Source organism: Aricia agestis, chromosome 8 (genome assembly GCF_905147365.1).
Source record: "Aricia agestis chromosome 8, ilAriAges1.1, whole genome shotgun sequence".
NCBI lineage: Eukaryota > Metazoa > Arthropoda > Insecta > Lepidoptera > Lycaenidae > Aricia > Aricia agestis.
In genome coordinates this window covers 1,238,101-1,260,612 of record NC_056413.1, presented here as the reverse complement: position 1 = coordinate 1,260,612, position 22,512 = coordinate 1,238,101, and the positions used below count along the sequence as shown (strand labels likewise).

At 35.7% G+C, this 22,512-nt stretch overlaps 1 protein-coding gene across 2 annotated transcripts in view; it reads right to left on the bottom strand.

Moving 5' to 3' along the window:
- Positions 1-4,684: 4,684 nt before the first annotated feature.
- The window catches only part of LOC121729406, a 45,424-nt gene continuing 27,596 nt past the window's right edge, over positions 4,685-22,512 (bottom strand). For both annotated transcript variants that reach the window (XM_042117913.1, XM_042117914.1), the window contains exons 7-12: positions 21,820-21,987; positions 15,333-15,522; positions 12,368-12,519; positions 10,095-10,210; positions 8,915-9,070; positions 4,685-7,497 (exon numbers count right to left, since the gene is read on the bottom strand). In XM_042117913.1, coding sequence (XP_041973847.1) covers positions 5,024-7,497; positions 8,915-9,070; positions 10,095-10,210; positions 12,368-12,519; positions 15,333-15,522; positions 21,820-21,987 — 3,256 coding nt within the window. In that variant the 3' untranslated portion in view covers positions 4,685-5,023. The remainder of the gene's footprint in view (positions 7,498-8,914; positions 9,071-10,094; positions 10,211-12,367; positions 12,520-15,332; positions 15,523-21,819; positions 21,988-22,512) is intronic.

The following is a 22,512-nucleotide window of genomic DNA, read 5'->3' as shown; positions in this document are numbered from 1 at the left end:
AGAAACAACATTTTAACCACTATGAGTCTTTTGATAAATTTCAAGGATTTCCCTCGATTGCTCATAGACTCCATCATCAGCTCACCGCTTTCGTTATTACTATACAAAATCAAGATTATACCCTATACAACAACGTAAGAATTTTGAAAATCGGTCCACAAACAGCGAAATAATCATCAAAAACCTCTGCTTCGAAGCAAAATATCACGATAAGCATCACTAATTGGGTCATAATGTGATGATCCATGGCATAATTATGATTTTGATGATGATGATCAAATAAATTGATGTGTCGGCTTATGCTTTCAGTTGTTTAAACAACGCCGAAATCCCCGAACCTGTATCTATAAGGATTCAAAAGTTCTGTTGGACATCTTCGGATCCAGGGTATAACCTGGTGCGAAATTTTACTTTTTGGTAGCGTTTACCTCGAATGCTTCAGAAAAAAATTGAAAACACTATATCCATACAAATTTCAAGGAGTCCCCTCGATCCCTCTAAGATCCCATCATCAGATCACCACTTTTGTGAACATGGTACCAAATTCAAATTAAACCCTATACAACACAAAAAGAATTTTGAAAATCGGATCACAAACAGCTGAGTTATCGTTGAACATACAAAAAAAAAAGATACATACAGCCGAACGTATAACCTCCTCCTTTTTGGAAGTCGGTAAAAATGGCTTGTAAATAAGCAGTCGTAAGATCTAAAAATCGTTACATCATATTATGCTGTCGTAGATTAGAAGAATGCTGCTTGCGATGCAACCGAAAACTGGATGGATCAAAATTGTTAAAAAAATCGAAGATTTTGATCCAGTTACGCAAAGCTTGGATCATTATAGCTACGTGACGGTTCTTGTGCCCTTTCGTCAATGCTTTCTAGTTCTATTAGAATTATTTAGCTTAGCAAGTAAGGTGGTCTTGACGATATTCTTCTATAACTGTACCTAACAGGGATGATGACAAGGTCAAAGATTAGCGAATTTTGTTAATAAAATAAAGAAATCACGGTAAAAAATAAGTGTTTCCAAAATTTCAGCTTGACAGCATTTGTATTTTTTTTTGTTATGCGCCTTTAAAGTTGGATATTCAAGTCGAATTTTTTTTCAATTAAATTTCTTAATATTTGTATACAATTCGATAACCTATGCAATTAAAAGCAACTTTTGTTATGAACCCACTTTCATAAACGCAATATTTAATATACCTGTCGAACAAAGTTGTCTCCCGATGCGTACAAACTACGAAAGACTGACGTCAGTCTTTAGTAGCACTTTGTATGGAGCGTTTCGGACAGGTCTTTTTTATGAGATATTTGAATTGTCATAATATCTTGGTGAATTTTTAAGCTATCAGAGTCATTCTTTCAACGATGTTCCTATTTTTTAAGTGTCCTTCAATTACCGATAAGAAAATAGTCATCATGCCTATTCTGTTAGTGATGCTAATAATTACTTGAGATATTATGTTTTTACCTTCTGCAAATCGTATCGTGAGCTATGAAGCGAAATCCGAAATCCACATGGGAGTCGTTTAGAACGTTGTTTAAAAGAAATATGATACGATTATTGTAATTTCCATACGCAATATTTTAGTATAACAACACCATGGAGCATCCTTTATTATTCAAAAACAATAAGGTGGAAATAGACTGAATTATTACAGGAATATTTGTAGAGCTCCTCTTTGCGTGCGAAACAAAAATGGATCCATTATTTTCTTTGCAAGAAACAGTAAAATAATAAAATAAACATTAAAAGTGATTTCATTGTCGTCCATACTAATATTAAAAATGCGAAAGTGTGTCTGTCTATCGGTTTGTTTGTCTGTTACCTTCCACGTTTAAACCATTGAACCGATTTTGCTGAAATTTGCTATAGAAACTTTGAGTCCCGGGAAAGAACATAAGATACATTTTATCCCGGAAAAATGTGCGGTTCCCTCTTGATAAATTAATTTTGGTGCAATGGAGTTGAGGATATCATCTTGTCCCTAATATATCTTCCAGGACTATAGATATAATATGTAAAATTTAAAAAGATGAAAATGTTTATTTTGGGAATACTAAACCTCTAACTGTGCTTATCTGAAAATGACTGGTCAAGAGAGGCACAGAACATGCACAAAACGCCTGCCAGTTCCATCAAAATTTATGCATTGCGGGGACAGGCACATTTATCAATTTCAAATATCAAATTCAAGTTTTCAATTACGACGCTGGCGAATTGGGCCGATGTTCGGACAATTTAATAACCCAACTGACAGCTATTAATATTATAAATTAATTATCCTTGCAGTCTTGTCTGTAGCTACAACTAAGGACCTTTCTATTGAAGCTCTTCAAACTAAAAGTAACTCATGGAAGAAATCTTTAAGATATAACTAGGGATTTCTTCATTTTAAAATGTTTACCTACGTACATTATTTGTCACATACATTATATTTTATATTATTATAAAAAATGTTTTGTTTTGAGTTAATTCTTCAATAATATTATTAATACTAATTGAAAATGGTAACAACTAAAAACACCGTGACTTTTTTATGAAATACGAGCAAACGGGTCATCTGATGGAAAGCAACTTCCGTCGCCCATAGACACTCGAAGCATCAGAAGAGCTGCAGGTGCGTTGCTGGCCTTTTAAGATGAAATAGAGTAATAGGGATGGAAAGGGAAGGGAATAGGGGAGGGTAGGGAAGGGAATAGGGTAGGGGATTGGGCCTCCGGTAAACTCACTCACTCGGCGAAACACAGCGCAAGCGCTGTATCAAGCCGGTTTTCTGTGAGAACGTGGTATTTCTCCGATCTAGCTGGCCCATTCGTGCCGAAGCATGGGTCTCCCTCGTATTGGCTTAAGAATTTACAACTGTAAGAAGTGCAAAAAATGTCGCGAACAGTAACAATTTGGCACGTATATCTACGTGATTGTACAAAAAATGTAGCTACAACAAAAAAGCGTGTAATCACAGCAAAATTATGTCCCAGAAAGCCGAGCGCCGCACTTAGTCTCGCGTTCAAATTGTAATTGTTCCTAAACTTAATAAAGTCGGGTACATCGAGCTAATTGGTGTGAGTTGTCGACGAGAAAATCCCTTAAAGACTCCGACTGTGATAAAGGAGTTTGACACTTATTTGTGGCCCAAAGTGTGAGCGTAAAAATTGTACGCTTAATATTTTATAGGTATATGGCATGGTAGTTATGACGCTTTGTTGCCATCATCAATCATCATGCTAGATTTGTTACTTACAATTTTTCCTTTTAAAAATATTATCCAGGCAGACACAGAAGAAAGAACACTCTTAATTTTTATAAAAAACTAGCTGTCCCGGTGAACTTCGTGTCACTTAAAAACCTTCCCTGGACTTCTACGAATATTTTAAGACTAAAATTAGCCCAATCCGTTCAGCCGTTCTCGAGTTTTGCGCTTAGCAACTACTCCTTTTTATATTATAGATTGTATTCTATCAAACTTACTAACAAAGATCTTATTGACGCAACTATTTAGGGTCTGCTTTAAAATACTGACGACGACGTTAAATGTTTGTCTGTCACATTAGAAAAGTCGCATGCGGTGTGAGTTGTCACCGATTAAAATAGCGGTCTTTCTACAATGGTTATACACTGCGTAAACATAGTGTTTAACAAAAGAACCATTATAACTAGTTTATTATTTTTCTTCTTTTCATGTGTAGTATATCCGTTAGGTTTGGTTCACACGGCACAATCCTGCACGTTTTTTTGCAGTACATACGTCTTAACATTCATACGTCGATTGTACTGCAGCAAATCGTGCAATACAATCGACATGTGAATGGTTCTATATTATACATTGTATGCAGTATTTTTGCAGTATACGGTAAGATTTAAGACGTATACTGCAAAAAATGTGCAGGAAACGTCCTTGTAAGTAGATAAAGAATGTGTTGTGGAATAGCCTACATCTTTTAAAATAAAACAGATTCCTAATCAGTACACATTGCCTCTTGTAACTTATACCACACAAAATAAGTCGTAAGATAAAAATGTTTTAAAGTCATAGCGTTTAAAAAGATTCTCGGAGATTTCAGATAAGAAACATTTATATTTTAGAGCTACTTAGGGTAAAAAAAGTGTTAATATTTTGTTAAAAATGTCATAATTATTCATGGCACAAACAATTATTATAAACATAATATTAAATAGTTGTTTTCAATAAAAGTTTCTCATCGTTAAAAGCGTGACGCCGAGAAGCAAAGTTGATATTTCAATAATGGTCTCATAAATAATTTTAAAATCCGAGATTTTTTAGAACTACACCAGATAATCAACAAATATTTCACTCAAAATGTAACATCCGATAAAAAATTTGTCAGGAACCGAAAAACAACAGTAACTGAGCTAAAATTTCACACAAGCGGAAACTTAGAACTCTGCGCTTGCCAAAAACATTGTCTGCTAATATAGTTTTTGCTGAGTGCATTTGCTTTTATCTTTTTCATGAGTGACTACGGGAAATATTACTCTCGAATTTTCTCTTCCTGGATCAGCTTACGTTGTTCTAAAACCAAAAAATTATGCTGTTAAGCTTTTAAGCTTTGGTAGCAGAGAATTTTATGCGTATTAAATAAGGATTATTAATTTTACCCTGGAAAAAAATACTTTTTGCAGAATTGTCTGGTAAGAAAATGAAAGAAAATGTATCAAAGTAAATATTTTATTTGGCTAAATGCTTTCAGTGCTAATCGATTAAAATCATTATTGTACTTAAATAACAAAATGCACTCTATATTTACAATTATTATTCTATGGAATAAAAATACCAATGATTACAGGTATCACTAAGCAAAAATTATTTGTCATTGATCTTGAAATTTGTTAATACAGTAAAACTTACGGTAACAAGTTAGTCTGACGTAAACTTGTTATCTATGAGCGAAGCACTTGAAAAGTTTATATCTTGTTTGTTCAACTAAAGTTCTGTTGTACGTATCTAGGTCTAACCATAGTTCTGTAGGTCCTAACTTCTGAAATTCTACTCTACTTTTGTAGATCTACTCTGCGTACGGTACCTGTACTAGATTCAGTATCATTAGAAGATCCAGAGTTTGAATGCTCCAATTTACTATCATCTTTACTTTTACTTCTAAGGCTCTTGTTTAAAATTGCAGGTTTGATTGACCTTCTCTGTTTCACTTTCACCGCTTTTTCTGGTGGTCGGTGGATGCTTTCACTTCGATCCTTTAATTTGTTCAAACTGAAGTTTGGTTTTATTTTAGCAGTTTGTTCTAAATTTGTCAGGTCTGGTAGAAGCAAGTTTGTTACACATACGTAGTCATTAGTATTTTTAGGTTGAGTTGTGTTTATTTTCACTGGCACTATTTCAACTTTCTTTTCAAATATCGTTTCCGGTCCTTTAGAATCTAAGACATCCTCACCCGTGGGAGATTGAGCACCTCCAACTAATTCTTTTATAAGTTGATCTTCTGCTAGATCATCGAAGAAATCTTCGTCATCGTCATCTTCATCTTCATCGTTTGACATTTCATATGTTGAAAATGAAGTGATAGAACCGGAGGCGTGTGAATGGAAATCGTCTGGCAGTTTGACTCTAGGTATATTTGAAGGCAGTTCAATGTGACTTACTGAGGGTGTAATAATAATTTTCGATTCATTCGATGATGGTTTATCACTAGACGCTATAATTACTTTCGGAAATTCTCTACTATGGGAATGATAAATTTTGTTTTGATGACTGTCACTTGAATCTGAACTTAACTCAGTTGATTTGTGGTACGGTTTATGCGTATAAGGTGATACTTCATCTATGTTTTCATAGTTCTGATTCCTATTAGCTTCGAATGAAGATAAAGGCTTAGTATTTTTATAAGCAAGTCGCCGCTCCAATGTAGTTGTACGCGGAGGAGGCTGAGGCGGAACTCTCGGTCGATCTGTTTGACTTTCAGTACTGCTGCTGAAGCTACGGAAAGTTTGGAATGAATTTGGTTGCAAAGAAAGTCTCTTTTGAGCTTTAGGAAGGTCGGGTAATACTTTTGGGAAATTCCTCCTTTTTATTGTCATTAACGCATCTTCTGGGGATTGAGTAGGAATTTTTGCGTTTTCATCTCTTGATGTGACGTTTATGTCGTTTCTGAATGTAACTGGTGGAAGTATATTTATAATGTCTTCCATTTTTTCTTTCATAAGCTGCTCATAGTTTATATCCGTAACTGGGTCGGAAGTTGAATGTTTATGAGAAACTCTTAAAGGTTTCTTTGTTTCCAGAGCTAATATTATTTCATTAGAGTAGACCTTATTTTCTTCGTTGTCTTTATTTAAAACTAATGGATCACTGCTTTTTGGTTCAATACGAGTATCAGTCTCTGATTTTATTTCACTTTTGGAATGTTTATCATCAATTGCATCAAAAGATTTCGTTAACTCTATTGGTTCTTGACTAAGAATAGAAGTAGTACGAGCTGCTGGTGTAGCGTCTACTGCTACAGATACTTTCTTAGATTTTATGCTATCAGTGCCTTTACTTTTTAGCGAATCATTTGATTTTCCTGTGCGTCTATCTAATGATTGTTTATTACTAGACAGTGAAGAATGAGAATCGAGTGCAGATGTAGATGTTGTTTTTTCCGACGTTTTACTTTTTTGAAGAGTTGGCCGAAGACTATCTGTTGTTTTGGTACTAGTGTTTTGAACTTTTTTTGTGTCAGATAATAATTCTTCTGATCTTGTAAACGGTTTAATAGATTTTTCATTAACATCAGAGTTAGATTTTCTCAATATATTTGGCGAGCATCTATGCAATACTCCATTAGCAATCCAATCCCTAACTTTAGTTTGGGCGTCCAACGTACTCGTAGATAAATGTCGCCGCAACTGAAACCTTTCTCGAAAACCTCCAGAATCATCTGATTTCGGGGTTTTGCAAACTTCTTTTTTCTTTATTTTCTTACTATTTTGATGTACTTTGTTCATACTCATAGATTTGATAACGCTGCATCCATTTTTTAGCGTTTTGAGTGCGCTTTTATCATCCTTTGAACTTTTTTGGCCAATCAAATCCACCTCGCCGATTTCAGCTCGCGATTGACGAGTATCAAAAGGCCTGTCCCGCTTTCGAGACTTTCGTTTTTTGTAGTATAGCACGGCGCAGATGCTAATATTTGCAGCTACAAATAAAACTGCCAGGGATACGATTAGAGTGACCGTCGCACTGGAAGTTTTAACGGGCATGTTGACTGTTGGCTTTGGAGTGGTGGGCGAGACTTTCTCAATTAATCCGGATGGTATCGGTCGGGCCGGTGTTTTTATTGCTTGTATCTCTCTGTACACGTCCGGCTCAGCTCGGCGTTCCGGGGGCGAGTACGGCCTGAGTTTCCCGTACGATTGAACTGACCCGTAGGACGGTGATCCATACGACGAGGAAGAGCCGTACGATGTAGCTGAACTATAATGAGGAGAGTTGAACACGGGCTGAGACCAGATCTTCCTAACTGGATCTGAAATCGAGATAGTTTTAATTATATTTTTGGAAACGGTTACAATAATTCGGTTCTTGGTGGTGAAATACAAACATTTCCATGAAGTTATGCCATATGACTTAGACTTTATGGCTTAAAAATAATATTATTGTAATGTGAGATTAACATTATAACTATACTGCAGCAAAGCGACGTGACGGTATATTTAACATCACGTATAACATTATGAATGCCGTGTGGCGAAGTTTCGCTATCGCGTAATGCGGTTTGCATCACACATACAAAGAGTATTTAACCCATACAATAGTACAATAGTATTGGGTATCACCCTGTTACTCGTGTTATTATGTCTATTGCGATCTCATACTTAAATTTTACAAAATAAAATAATTCAATTTTTAAATGCTTGAACGGCTATAACCCATCTATTAAAAAACTGGGCCTATATTTTTTCATTAAAATAGCTTTATGATACTCGAATTAAGTCAGATAAAAATCTTTCGCGGTCCAAGAAATGATTTATGAAGATAATTTCTTAATCATACTAATTGACTTTTAATTTTCACTCGGCCTTATCTCGGTCAAAGGATTCTTGTAATTAGCTAAGTGAAACCTTTAATTATATTATCCTCATACAGATATTTTATAGAAATATTATAGGAATTTTGATAATTAAATTTTGGTAATCTAGTGTAATATTGCAGAGAAATATTTTTAGCCAGACCTGGGGGGTGAGCCAAAATATTTTCGTTTTCGCTTCATTATAGAATCGCCGATGAAAATGCATGGAATTGACATAAGCGTTCGTTAATATGACGTTGACGTTCAACTCGTCTTTTATGTCAATTCCATACATTTTGATCGGCGATTCTATAACGAAGCGAAAACGAAAAATTTTCGGCTAAATGGCCTGTACATTTAATGCTTCAGAAGGCTTACATACATTACAAAATTCCCAATCTAAACGTGGATAGCCTTTTCTTCGCCTTCATTTGCAGTAAATACTCAGTGCATTTGCAGTCGTCTCTGATCTCTGGAGGATGTTTTCTTCTGCTGAAATTCGACGACTTGTTCCAATAGCAAGCTTTAATGAGATTGTCGCTAGATGAGATCTTGGAGATAAACATTTAAATGACTATTTGCTTCGTTTATCGAAACAGTTTAAGTTAATAATATTTTAAAGGAAGATAGGGTGCTAGACCACTCAAGATACCCTGAAATTTTGAACGTAACATGAAGACTACGGGAAAGAATATAGGCTACATTTATTGCAGAATGTACGATGGATAACATGTTATGATTTTTCCCGGAACTCTGATCTTATTACCGAATTCAATACGATTCGGTGCGACGACGGGTTGAGCGTGAAGAGTACTAACAGACAGACAGACAGATAAATAGATTTTTATATTACGATATTAGTACGGATTATTACCAGCAGTAGTCCTATGCGTCGGTTTCGGTTTGGCGGTGGTGGGTGGTGTGAATTCAAAGAGCGGGTCTATGAGGAACTTCACCTTGCTGGGCAGTGCGTCTATCCAGAAGTTGGTGTAGTTTGACCGGTATAGGCTGTTGATGGATGGTGGTATGTCTGAAACAAAAAACTATTAGTTACTAAACTAAAAGTCCTGACTATATTATGATAATGATATTATCTTGAAATTAGAGTTATAATCACATTCATTCTAATGTCATATCTCTAGGCGAAAGTGTGTCTGTCTGTTACCTCCTCACGCCACCTGAACCGATTTTGTTGAAAGAACAAGGGGCATTTTTGTATGGAAGCCGTACCCAAGCTGTAACACATTCACACATATATCAAATGAAAGGGCTTGAAAAGCTGAATATTTTATTGTATGATGTAAAATCTGACATAAAACCGTGGGAGAAAAAAGTTAACGAGGGTAGAACGTAAAAAAAAATCACAAAAAACACCCTGTATTATTGCATCAATCTAAAGTGTTGCTAGTTATGAATCATTTCTGGAAAGTAATTGGATATGGCAATTTTTTGTTAAACAATAAAATGTTCAACTTTTTAAGTTCTTTCATTTGGTATATGTCTCAAAGTGCTATATTTTTGGGTAGTGCCCTTCCTTCTTTGTTATGGAGATATTTTGAGTCCCGGAAACGGATACATTTTTCGGATTGCAACTCGTTTTGTGTTCTTCCGTGTGTGTACACGACAGTCAAGCCGGACTGCAATCAGTTTGACCGTATTCTATCGGCCTCCCCGGCTTTTAGCAATAGCTCAAAAGGTTGTGTGTGTACGCAAATTTTAAATCTTTTAAATTAATAAAATGCCAAAACATTATTGTTTACGCTATTTTAATTGAAGACATGAGTGGAAGAAGTGGGTAACTAAAATTTTACAACAATACTTTAAACTTGCTCATTTTTCTCAAATAATTTGAACAAACCTTGTAACTTGCCTAATTCATTATATGGCGAAGATTGCATACTAGATACATACCATTTACATTTTTTTTTTTAAATAATTTTCTCAGCTGTGAAGCCTCCATTTATGAAAAAAAACGATGGTTTTCAAATTTTTAGTACACTTATGGCGACTTCATGCACTCACATCTTCAATTGTTTTTATTTGAGATATCTCACCGATCCTCAGATACGGTTGGTGTTGCACGTTGTACTCCGGCCACTCGACGTTGTACGCCGACCAAGTTTTCCGGTCGAGTGTGTAGTACTCGCTCACACTTTGAGTGTTCGGAGACCTGGAATTTTGAGGAGGAGAATCAAATTTATTTCATAAACCGAATAAAAATAATAAAAATATCGTCGCTACACCACACTGTTCAATGTGAGAGAGAGAAAGAGAGAAACAGAGAGAGAAACACGCCTCTAACCACACGGGCGTCACAAAAGTGTTGAAAGTGTCGTTACGAATTTTCGCCTAGCCCCCTTTCGCATCGCGCGATAAGGAACTTCGTTCCAAAAAGAGGTTATTTACAAACCAAATTGAACCGAAGAGTATGAAGAAAACGGCTGCTATTTAAAAAGTGTCAGAGAAATTATTTTTAATTTTGTATCCATACTTCCATACTAATATTATAAATGCGAAAGTGTGTCTGTCTGTCCGTCTGTCTGTCTGTTACCTCTTTACGCCCAAATCGCTGAACCGATTTTGCTGAAATTTGGTGTGGAGATACTTTGAGTCCCGGGAAAGGACATATGCTACTTTTTATCCCGGAAAAATGTACGGTTCCCGTGCGATAAACTAATTTTGGCGCAACGGAGTTGTGGGCTCCATCTATTATAATATAATGTTCATGTACGATAAACGATTTTCGACGCAACGGAATTGCGGGCGTCATTTTGTTGTTTCGCAGATAGCTAACCTACGTGATTTTCTGTGGCTGTGTCGAGATTTAAGCCCAGAAAATGGATTGCGAACAACATTGACTTGACCGACCGTCAGACAGACTTTAACCCGACAGAATTACGTTTGCCCATGAAACCATTTCTCTCAGTAGGTATAATATCGCACACAATGAGACAAATAAGATAGGGCTTTTATACGCTTCAGTCATAAATGAAGGTGAATAAAATTTATTAAAATAAAGCCCACTTATTTAAGAAAATTCTAATAAATACTTGCTAATATTGGACATTATAGTTATTCGATTTGCACCAAATATAGCAACTCTATATATTTTAGCATGTCACTTGAAACAGAAACAGAAAAACCTTTTTCTGAAGTTAAGTAAAACTCCTTTGGCTTGCAAATAACATGATCCCCATTACAAGTGCAGTGCAGACGAGCGATCCAAGCTTATGTAGTAACAGATCTACAAAGCTCTTCCTTTTTATGGCCTAATTAGGTCTAACACCACCATCTTATAAAGACGTTTCACTCGAGAGATAAATATAATATGATATATCGTCCTATCAATGACATATAAAAAATATTTTACGTTAACTTACGTTAGTTTTGAGGGACAACTTTTTCTCATCCATGTCCCTATGACAAGTATATCACGCAAGTACCACAAGATCATAATTATTAAGATCCTTGTATTTTTGTAATTCTGTACCCACTTACGTACACAATTCCATTGACAAATCACTAATGGTTGTGAAATTACGTTTGATGTTGTAAATGTATAAAAGCCACAAAATATATAAAAGCCCTATCTTATTGTTAAATAAAATACTATTTACTTTTATTAATTACATTTTTATTACATCCATAATTAGCCTATATAACTTTTTTTCTGTAGATACTAAAGAATCAACCTTAAAACGCCCGTCCGCAACACAAAAAGAAGTTTTATTTGGTGCCACTTAAAAATTCTAAAGAAAGAGCTGCCTGAATAATGTAGGAGATTGTAAAAAATGTATACAATTCCCCGGACCGAGGATTGGATGTAAATATTTACATTTTTATAATTTTATGGATATCTGCTTCGATTGGTTTGAGATAAAAAGGGATTTGGTAAATCGTATCGCAATTTCTTCGAGAACGTTTGGAAACCGCAACTTAATAAAATAGTAGTCCGTATAATATTTGAATATAATGTATAATACGTGTATAGTGAAAAGTACTTTTAAAATTTAAAAATACCTTTGTGGAGTCATTAAAATTCAAATCTTTTCCTTTTTGTAGTGTACATAATATTTTATACATAGGTATACAATATGTGGACTACAAAAAAGAATAATAGGAGGAATAGATTTAAATGACTCCACAAAGGTATTTTAATATCTTATCATAGAATAATGTGCAGGATTTCCTGCTTATTTTCTACATTAATTCTACATGGCCAAAGTCCTGAGCTATATTTAGTTTGAAATAATACATAGCTACTATGAAACCATATTCTACTATCATAAACAGGCTAGCAATAGAAAACATTACCATTAGTACTCACCCATTCTTCACAAAATTCGTCCACAGCCTCATAACCACTTCGCTCAACAGTTTCTCCTCCTTCGTATACTCGGAGTGGAGATGTGTATTGGCGCCGCCTAGTGGAATACCCAGCACATACGGCATCTCCTCACCATGCACGCTCTTGTTTAGCTGGAAGAAGAAAAAACTAGGTCAAAAAAACTTGAGAGGTGTCAAGGGACACCCGGATGGAACGAAGTTATTTCTTAGTACAAAAAACCTGTATAAATTCAACAAAAAAAATAGAGACAGAGAGAGAAACACGCGCTACCGCACTGCTTACAACTATAGCAAAAAGCACAGACATAGATCAAGATAGATACCACATGTCCCGTGAAGTACAAACACATGCGGTATCTATTTTGATCTATGTCAAGAAGTATCTAAAATTGTCATTACAACTTTTTGTTCTTATTTTTTCTAGCTCCCTATCGCAACGCGCGATAAGGAACTTCGTTCCAATTAATAATTCATTTAGCTGCTGCAACATTTTGCATACATTTACATAGGATACCCATGCGAGTTTCTTACGCCGGTTCTTCTCGGCGGGGTAGTTCCTGAGCCGGTGGTACTCGTAGGCCTCATGTAGACACGACGTTCTAAAAGTGTTAACTTTGTAAACCTATTTACCTATTTAGAAGTAAATATTTTGATTTTGATTTTTTGTCCCGGAAAAATGTACAGTAAACGAGTTTTGGCGCAAGGGAATTAAGTAATGTTAAAAACATCGAGAGAGAGTCAAGGGGTAGACCTCACTTTTACCTTTTCCAAAGCATTTGATAACTTGAGAAATAATCTTTAATTACATACTCGATAACTTGTGATCTGAGTGTTCAAACCGAATACAAATAAGTACGAAGAAAATACATTTTGCTTCAATGGGTACCAAATCAATTCGTATTGCTTCACAAAGGCTGCAATGAAATCAGTCACACAGAAACTCTATCTTTGCTAATTTAGAAATTGGTGTCTAAACGATGAACAGACGACCTAGTTGATAAAGACTAGTATTAGATAGAAGCTTTGTACCTATTATTTGTGTTAAATGTGACTTTAAATTCTTTTAGACTTTCTTTATCTCTAGAAAAAGATAACGAAGAAAGGTCAGTGCAATGTCGTATTGGATTTGGAAATAAACGGTATAATACGTGGGAGAGCCATGCTTCGGCACGAATGGGCTGGCTCTACCAGAGAAACACCACGTTCTCACAGAAAACCGGCGTGAAACAGCGCTTGCGCTGTGTTTCGCCGAGTGAGTGAGTTTACCGGAGGCCCAATATCCTACCCTATTCCATTCCCTACCCTCCCCTATTCCCTTCCCTTCCCTACCCTCCCCTATTACCCTATCCCCTCTTAAAAGGCCGGCAACGCACTTGCAGCTCTTCTGATGCTGCGAGTGTCCATGGGCGATGGAGGTTGCTTTTCATCAGGTGACCCGTTTGCTCGTTTGCCCCCTTATTTTCATTTAAAAAATGGTTAAAATTTAATCCTATGCACGTCAATATTATAATACTTCTTACACCGGTTTCAGTGACAGTGGCCAGTGTCATTGAAACCAGACCAGCCACGTAGGAGTGAGTTTATAGTGCCAAAATGTGTATGCAGTACACGAGAGCATTATTTTTCCAATGCTCTCGTGTACTGCATACACATTACTCTCATAACTCACTAGAAAGGATGACTGACACTACTGACGAGAGATCAGTTGCAGGTCCAATATTTTATATGCCCATCTGACCAATGGATTATCTTACTTGTCATATCAGGTGGTGCAGGATCATTGTCCTAACCAAAATTTTAAACCAGAGGTTGTAAGAATCTAGGCACGATCGACGAAATTTATTCATAGGCAGACGGACCTACGTAATTTGGTCGGATTATGTCAATTCAATAATATTAGTTGAACTATCAGCTGAGTTTGGCCTAAAGTGACCAAATTGCGTAGGTCCTCAATCAACTCCTCTGATACGTGACCAAATTGGGTAGTTCCGCCATCTGGTTAAGAATCAACTTCTCTGATACAAGTGTAGAGATTCTAAACGAGTGTTTAAGGACGGCAGAAATCGCTTAGCTTCAAGCGATAGCTCATATCCTGGACCATTTCGTGGAAAAATCCAGGAAAATCCTACATTATTACGTCCGATATAGAGTCCATAAACAGAAGCTATCACGGACAAAGTGTACCACGCGGAGGTCCGATTACTGAGCACAAAGCTTTGTGAGATAATACGGATTATCGAGATATTTCTTTATACTGATATATTGCTTTTAATGCGCATTTTAGTGGTCCTGGCTGGCTAATGAATTTCTTTGTAATGATTGATGAAATACATTATACTACACAATGTATTTAGGTAGTCTTGTGAATAGACTTTTTATTAAAATAAGCGCAAATATTTCTGCCTAAAAAAATCGTTATAATTATGTAACAAGATCGACAAAGCTTCCAACTCTACTAGTTTAAAAACTTCGCTTTTGCAATAAGACGCATCCAAATATTTTAAGAAAATGATTAGCATGACGCAGTTAAATACACATTTTTGTTAACAATAATAATATGTTTGAGTTCGCACGATTTAACTGAGTTGCTATTTTCATATTACGCTCGATTGTCAAGCGTTACGATCTCATTTCATCTCGCTCACGCGTGAGATATAGCCTGCGTTCGAAACTACATTCAAGCTTTGATAATCGTGCCCCTGATTAAGCAATTTCGTCAATAGTAAGTCGAAAAGGCTATATACGCCTCAATGAGGGTATTTGAAATTCTATTTGCCACCAGAAGCCGCTATGTGGCCAGGGTCTATCGTGTCAAATAGACATATTATCGTGACACATGCCAGCTATAATATCGTGACAACAGTTTCACATGGCTTAGGCCACATAGAGGCACCTGGTGGCAGATAGAATTTCAAACATCCTCACTGTGATTTCAGGGCACTCACCGAAGCGTAGTCCGTGCTGACGCTGTTATGGGCGAAGACATAGAAGTAATCCTGTCGGTTGGCGCTGGCGTGATAGTTGGCGGTGCGCACCACGGGCGCGAGGGTGCGCGCATCGCTCAGTAGGTTGAGCACGACTTCCCGGTTGGCTTCCACCGTCCAGCGCTGCGGGTCGAGCTTGGTTGGAGCATATCTAGAAAATAGGGAAAGCGTGTAGTGATCAGTCAGTCAGTGATTTCTCACACCGGTTTCGGTGATGGTGGCCAGTTTAATTGAAACCAAGCCAATACGCAGGAGTAATTTTATAGTGCCCACGTGTGTACACAGCATACTAGAGCACTCTCTATTCCTTTACTCTCATAACCCAGTGGGACGGAAGACCGATGTGACTGGTAAGATATCAGGCGTAGGACCGTCTTTTCACATGCCCGTCAGACGCATGGATCATCTTACTTGTCAGACAATCAGGTGATCAGCCTGCATTGTCCTAACCAAACTTGGAAATTGTGGTGTATTAAAGATGGACGCGCCTACTATGGAGGTAGTTGGAAATAGTTGGAGTGGTCGCGCGACGATCACTTCTCCACCAACAGCCGCCAGAGTAGTGTGTTCAGTTATATATATCTGTGTTTAATTTCCTCACCCAGCCATTGTACATACTGTACACCATATACACCGGTACACTCGCCGCAGCTGTAGTTGACGACAGCACAAAATGGCGACGAGGTAAAGAACTTAAGTGAAAAATTATATTATACGACTACAAAACATCCCAGAGCTATCAGACAAAGGGTTACAACAATACTATCACGCATTTCATTTTCTAAAGGGGGAGAAAAACATATGACCTAATTACGGGGACATACTCAGTTAAATGCCTTAATTTTGTAGACATAATATTTGATTCATTTTACATATTTGATTCATTTTAACGAAATCGTAAACAAAATTGTTCTGATAGCTAAGGGTCCATGAGTTAACGTAGTCGCAAGTGTGTTGCTAATATATACCTAGTAAAGTGGTTCCTATGTATGGTCATGGTAACAATTTATTGACAGCGTAGTACCTACTTACTTACTACGCTGGCTCAGTGACCCGAAGTGAGTCTTGGCCTGATACCGTAGTAAATAATGTTGCGTGCGTTGCTGATGCGTTCATGTCGCTTATACGTGTAATAATTACCTCTTATTAGTAATATGAATTTCTTATTATTACCCGTTACTTGTTAATTTTGTACATCTTGAAATCTTCTTATGATTATTGTACTAATACCTGACCATGCATACAACAAAGTTATAGTGCCTGTATATATTAGCCAAGTCGGGTTAGGTATACTATTTTGGCAACCCGGCCGAGTAAAGTACACCGTACAATTGTCTAATGAGTAAAAATCTCATCAAGTTTACATAGACGTACATTTTAATGTGATAATTCATTTAAAATGTAATTTCTATGCAATTAGTAGGTAGTCCCAATTTTGATATTTAGTTTGCTTCCACTGTAAGGATCTAGAATCGGCGACAAATATTCAGAATAAACGTTTACCTCGTTATTTACTTACCTTTCGTACTGGACCAAGTTTTCTGTACTCGCAGATCGTACACGTACTGACAAAATATCTATAATCTGTATGTAATCAATGTAACTTCGCGCGAAAGGACGACAACTTGATCGACAAGATAGTGAGAAATAGAGCTTTTCTGACTCTAGAAAAATTCTAACTCTAGGGAATAGTTACAATTCGGTTATAATTACTTTCGATGTAGGCAAAATTATTGTCATGGGAATGAATGCTATTTTCTATTAATTTCAATGATGTCACAGCATACTAAGTGTTAATAGCTTTGCTATTTGCTAAAACGCGGCATCGTGAATTATCGGTTTACATCGCACGACTCGCGTCGGGTATTATTTGATATTTCGCATCGAGTAAAAAAAAAAATATCAGTTGTTTAATTACAGTTAGCACCAGGTGCGTAATAGCGCGGACGTGATTTTTATCATGATCGCAGACTATTGGTGCTCACGATAAATGATGATAATATAAGCAATCGTACTTAGCAAGTACGATTAATTTAATTATTGCTAATGAGTATATAACAATTAATTATTACTAGCTAATTGACCGAGCTTTGCTCGGTATTCGATAAAACAGGAATAAAATGACATTTTCTAAAAATGATTCCTAGCTAGATCGATTTATCGCCCCCGAAACCCCCTATATACTAAATTTCATGAAAATCGTTGGAGCCGATTCCGAGATTCAAATTATATATATACAAGAATTGCTCGTTTAAAGATATAAGATTGCTAAGTAATACTATTTTTACCAGCATTAAAAATTATAGCGGACTGTGGAAGCAAACTCAATCGAGACTGTCGAAAGACAGTTGAAAGGATTTCAAGGAAATCAAAATAGTCAATAAAATTGGGACTAAGACAAGCAACAATAGTATGCGGTGTACTAGATGTGGAAGGGTTTATCACGATAATGATCACGATAGTGTAAATAAATGTGTTGCAAAAGAGCTATGCACTAAATGTGCACGATAATGATCACGATAGTGTAAATAAATGTGTTGCAAAAGAGCTATGCACTAAATGTGCACGATAATGATCACGATAGTGTAAATAAATGTGTTGCAAAAGAGCTATGCACTAAATGTGCACGATAATGATCACGATAGTGTAAATAAATGTGTTGCAAAAGAGCTATGCACTAAATGTGCACGATAATGATCACGATAGTGTAAATAAATGTGTTGCAAAAGAGCTATGCACTAAATGTGCACGATAATGATCACGATAGTAGAAATAAATGTGTTGCAAAAGAGCTATGATAAATAATTAATATGTGTTGCAAAAGAATGCACAAATGGTTTTAAAGTACACCTGATGATGAATTATTTTGATATTGGTCGTGTATTTCGTTAAAATATATAAGTATAGAAAATTGTGTAATCATTAATGTGGTGTTTCATTAATGATAAAACTTGTGAGTAAACCTGGAGATCTTTATTTATTTATTTAAAATAAGGACACCAAACAGTACATGCATTAAAACCTTGTTAAACAAAATAATAGGAATATGTACGGATGCATATACCTTAACAGGCGAAACAGCATTCACGATTATAGCTCTACAAATACAAAATAAAAATTGATTTCTTAATAAAACACAATTAAATCAATAAAATATGATTAACGATTATGAATTAAATAAAATTAAAATTTTATGCAAATTAATTATAACAGTAATAACAAGCTACATTTCATAATAATAAATAACTTAAAACTACGACAATATCAATCTTCAGTATAAAATTCAGGTTAGACTGCTCAATTTAAAGATTATTGTAAATGGTATTGGAGCCTATATAATGTTATATTGTATTATCTATGATTGGAGTTACCAAATTGCGTAACTCTTAAGTCCAATGGTGTCCAAGTTAAAAATCAAGTAACGAATCCAGACAAAAGGTTTATGGCCTATGGATTTCGAAGCCCGCAGTAGTTTGGGGATCTTACGATTCTTTTGATCAGTTGAAAACGTTTAGAAAAGCAACATTTTAGGTTGTTAAAAAAAAAAAAGCTGTACATAACTTTACTTGGCAAGGATATACGTTATACGTAGTACTTATCTCTTAATAGTCCAACAAAACTAGGAGTATTGAGATTACCTACATACCTAGATTACCAACTGTGGAACAACTTCTTCCAAAATTTAGAAATGCAAAAGGTTTCTCGGAACTTGACCTAAAAATAGTTTTCAACAACTTGAATTAAGTGAGCTTACAAATACAAATATCTTTATTGATGTTGTTGATATTTAAAAGGTCTTATTAACTACCTACACATAGTTCTAACATTCTGCTATAGCAATGGAGTGCAATTCAAATAAATGCACCTAAAATAGTAGTAGACATCATAATATTATAACATCTTTTATTTATAATCGAGACCGGTACTTTTTCGATGCAAGTGCCTTATTTTGACATCTCTTGCGCTGTAGAGTGCTTCCAAAAGACTATGGCAAGGTTGCTTTACGTTGTGACTTGTGACAGAGTAGTTAATTTTAGTAACGATATTGTTATTTTTGAATGCAATGAGGCTAAACATGACCTCTAATGGTAAATTACTTTATGTGTCTTTCCTAGTGCGGGAATGTAATTGGAGGAATATATTAGTGAATTTTAGATAAATAAAACTACAGGGACATTTTGAGAACCTTTAACGATCGATCGAAGAGCTTTAGAGTTTTTAGGACTGGTGAACTATGTAGGTAAATATGGATCCCTAGCTTAGCAGCATGGATTGAAATTGTTTAAGCTAAAGCACAGGAAAATTTAAACATAACATGGTTTGGGCGTAAAGATCAAGCTTTTAAGCATTTAGTGGTTTAATATGTGCATTGACTCAAGGTTAGGTACTGGTACTTTTTATTTTATTTCATTTATTTATTTTATTTGTTCAGAAAACTTATAGCTAAACAAATTTCAATAATGACTAATTTAAAAACAAATAACCATTACTAGTTTTTACATTTAAGTAATATTTTAGTGAGTAAAAGGAGATAATAACCAATTTACAATAATTGCTAAGAAATTCATTAGCATACTTAGTATTAAGTAATAAGATAACTTATGGGTCACAGAACTGGTTTCATACCAAATACATAAATTAGTCAATTATTCAGGAGAAAATAAATAATTATTTGCAAATAATCAATGTGTAAAAGTTTGAACGAAAAAGCATATATATTTGAGTGAGCACGAATGAGATCGTTAAAGTGGGCAGAAGACCTATAAATGAACGAATTGCGACGATAATTGGTGTTAAAGGGTGAAATTTTGTTGCTATTGACTATTTTTAGCCGATATTTAAAAGAAGTCAAAATTACTAAAAAAAAAAAACTATAACCACTTAAGTGGCAGGTACACTAAGAGAAATGTTTTCTACAATCAGGGATGCCATTACGATAGTCGCCAGCAGAATTGTTTTACAGGTGTCATTTTAAAGACAAATTGCCATAATTAATATAATAAGTATATAAAGCTTGGTAAAAAGGACTCGGAAACAAAAGATAGAGAAACAGACGCATGGCGCAAAACAAAAGGAAGAGAATACGCTGACAGAAAGATACACGTAACTACTATTGGAGTTGGAGATAAAGTATACATGAAAGAAACGACGAAAGCAAAATATACATTGTCGAGTACATTCAATAAAACACCATTTACAGCAATAAATAAAGAAGGAAATTATGAAGGATTCGTAGCTGACAACGATGGAAAATAAAACATGTTAAAGTGGCAAGTTTCTAACAATGATGGTAATGTCTCAACAACAATAGTGATTCCTGTAAGAACAATTCTGTTACTGGTAGTACTGGTAGCTCTCATGATTTGTAATTGATTGCAATGTAATATAATATTTTGAGTTTGTTAGTAGTTGAGTAATTTGAAATTGTCTATTATCAAACTGTACTTATTATTCATGATTGTACTTGTCTGTTCATGAGTGATGAGTCATAATAATATTATTATATGTTTTAAATTGTAATTTTCCATCTTTTTAGTAAAAGATGGCCCCGTGCGAGTTTCTTTCGCCAGTTCTTCTCGCCGGGTTAGTTCCCGAACTGGTGGTAGGCACCTTAGTATCAACGTTCCGAAATATTATTGAAAAAAATACACTGAATAAAAAATATTTTTTGTAAGAGGTAGATGTGGTGTATTAAAGATGGACGCGCCTACTATGGAGGTAGTTGGAAATAGTTGGAGTGGTCGCGCGACTACAGCGACGATCACTTCTCCACCAACAGCCGCCAGAGTAGTGTGTTCAGTTATATATATCTGTGTTTAATTTCCTCACCCAGCCATTGTACATACTGTACACCATATACACCGGTACACTCGCCGCAGCTGTAGTTGACGACAGCACAGAAATAGTACTAGATTTTCAATATTACTTATGAATCAGGCCATTGTCAAACAAAAAATAATACTTTTTACAATGTGTTCATTTATTTAGTTTCGAAACTTCACAGTCTACAAACTCACAAGTCTCGAAACAAAAAACCAGTCATATATTTGTCTACTCTAGCTAAACTGTGGCAGTTTTATCCTTACATGTATAGCAGGACTACATACCGTGTAGGACCGACTTCTTACATGGCCCTCCGACGCATGGATCATCTTACTTAATGTCAGACAACCAGGTGATCAGCCTGCATTGTCCTAACAAAACTTGGAAATAGTACTAGATTTTCAATGTAACTTATACTGATTCAGGCCATTGTAAAACAAAAAAGAATACTTTTTACAATGTGTTCATTTATTTAGTTTTGAAACTTCACAGTCTACAAACTTACAAGTCTCGAAACAAAATAACCAGTCATATTTGTCTACTCTAGCTAAACTGTGGCAGTTTTATCGTTACATGTGTAGCAGGACTCTATCTACATAAAATGCTAACAAACTCCTTCACTTACTGTTTCAATATCTCTTTCAGAGCTTCATTTTCAGCACCTTGTAGGACTATTTTGGTATACTTTCTTATGAATTCGTCTCTCTGATTCTCCAAGATGCCGTGGTCGAGCTCTATTACACCGAAATCGTGATAACTCTCCAACTCTGTCACACCGCTTAACAGTTGATATCTGCAACATTGAAATATTATATTGAAACAAATACGTTTAAGCGATACGTTTTTAGTAATGAAAACTTTCTTGTGTCCTGTCCCGCAAGCCAAAAGTATATCCTTTTTTTTTTATGAAATAAGGGAGCAAACGAGCAAACGGGTCACCTGATGGAAAGCAACTTCCGTCGCCCATGGACACTCGCAGCATCAGAAGAGCTGCAGATGCGTTGCCGGCCTTTTAAGAGGGAATAGGGTAATAAGGGAGGGTAGGGATGAGAAGGGAAGGGAAGGGAAGGGAAGGGAATAGGGGAGGGTAGGGAAGGGAATAGGGTAGGGGGGGTCCTTCCCGTTCATACCACAAATTTTTCATACCGCGGTATGAAACAGCGAAGTACTGTTTTTGAATTGCCTGTTTCATACCGGCGTCCGAAACAGCGAAGACCTTTTTTGAATTAGTCGATTCGTACCGCAGCGCAGATTTTAGTACAGTCAAGCTCAAAATATCTATACATGTTATATAAATTATAAAATAATAAATTATTTT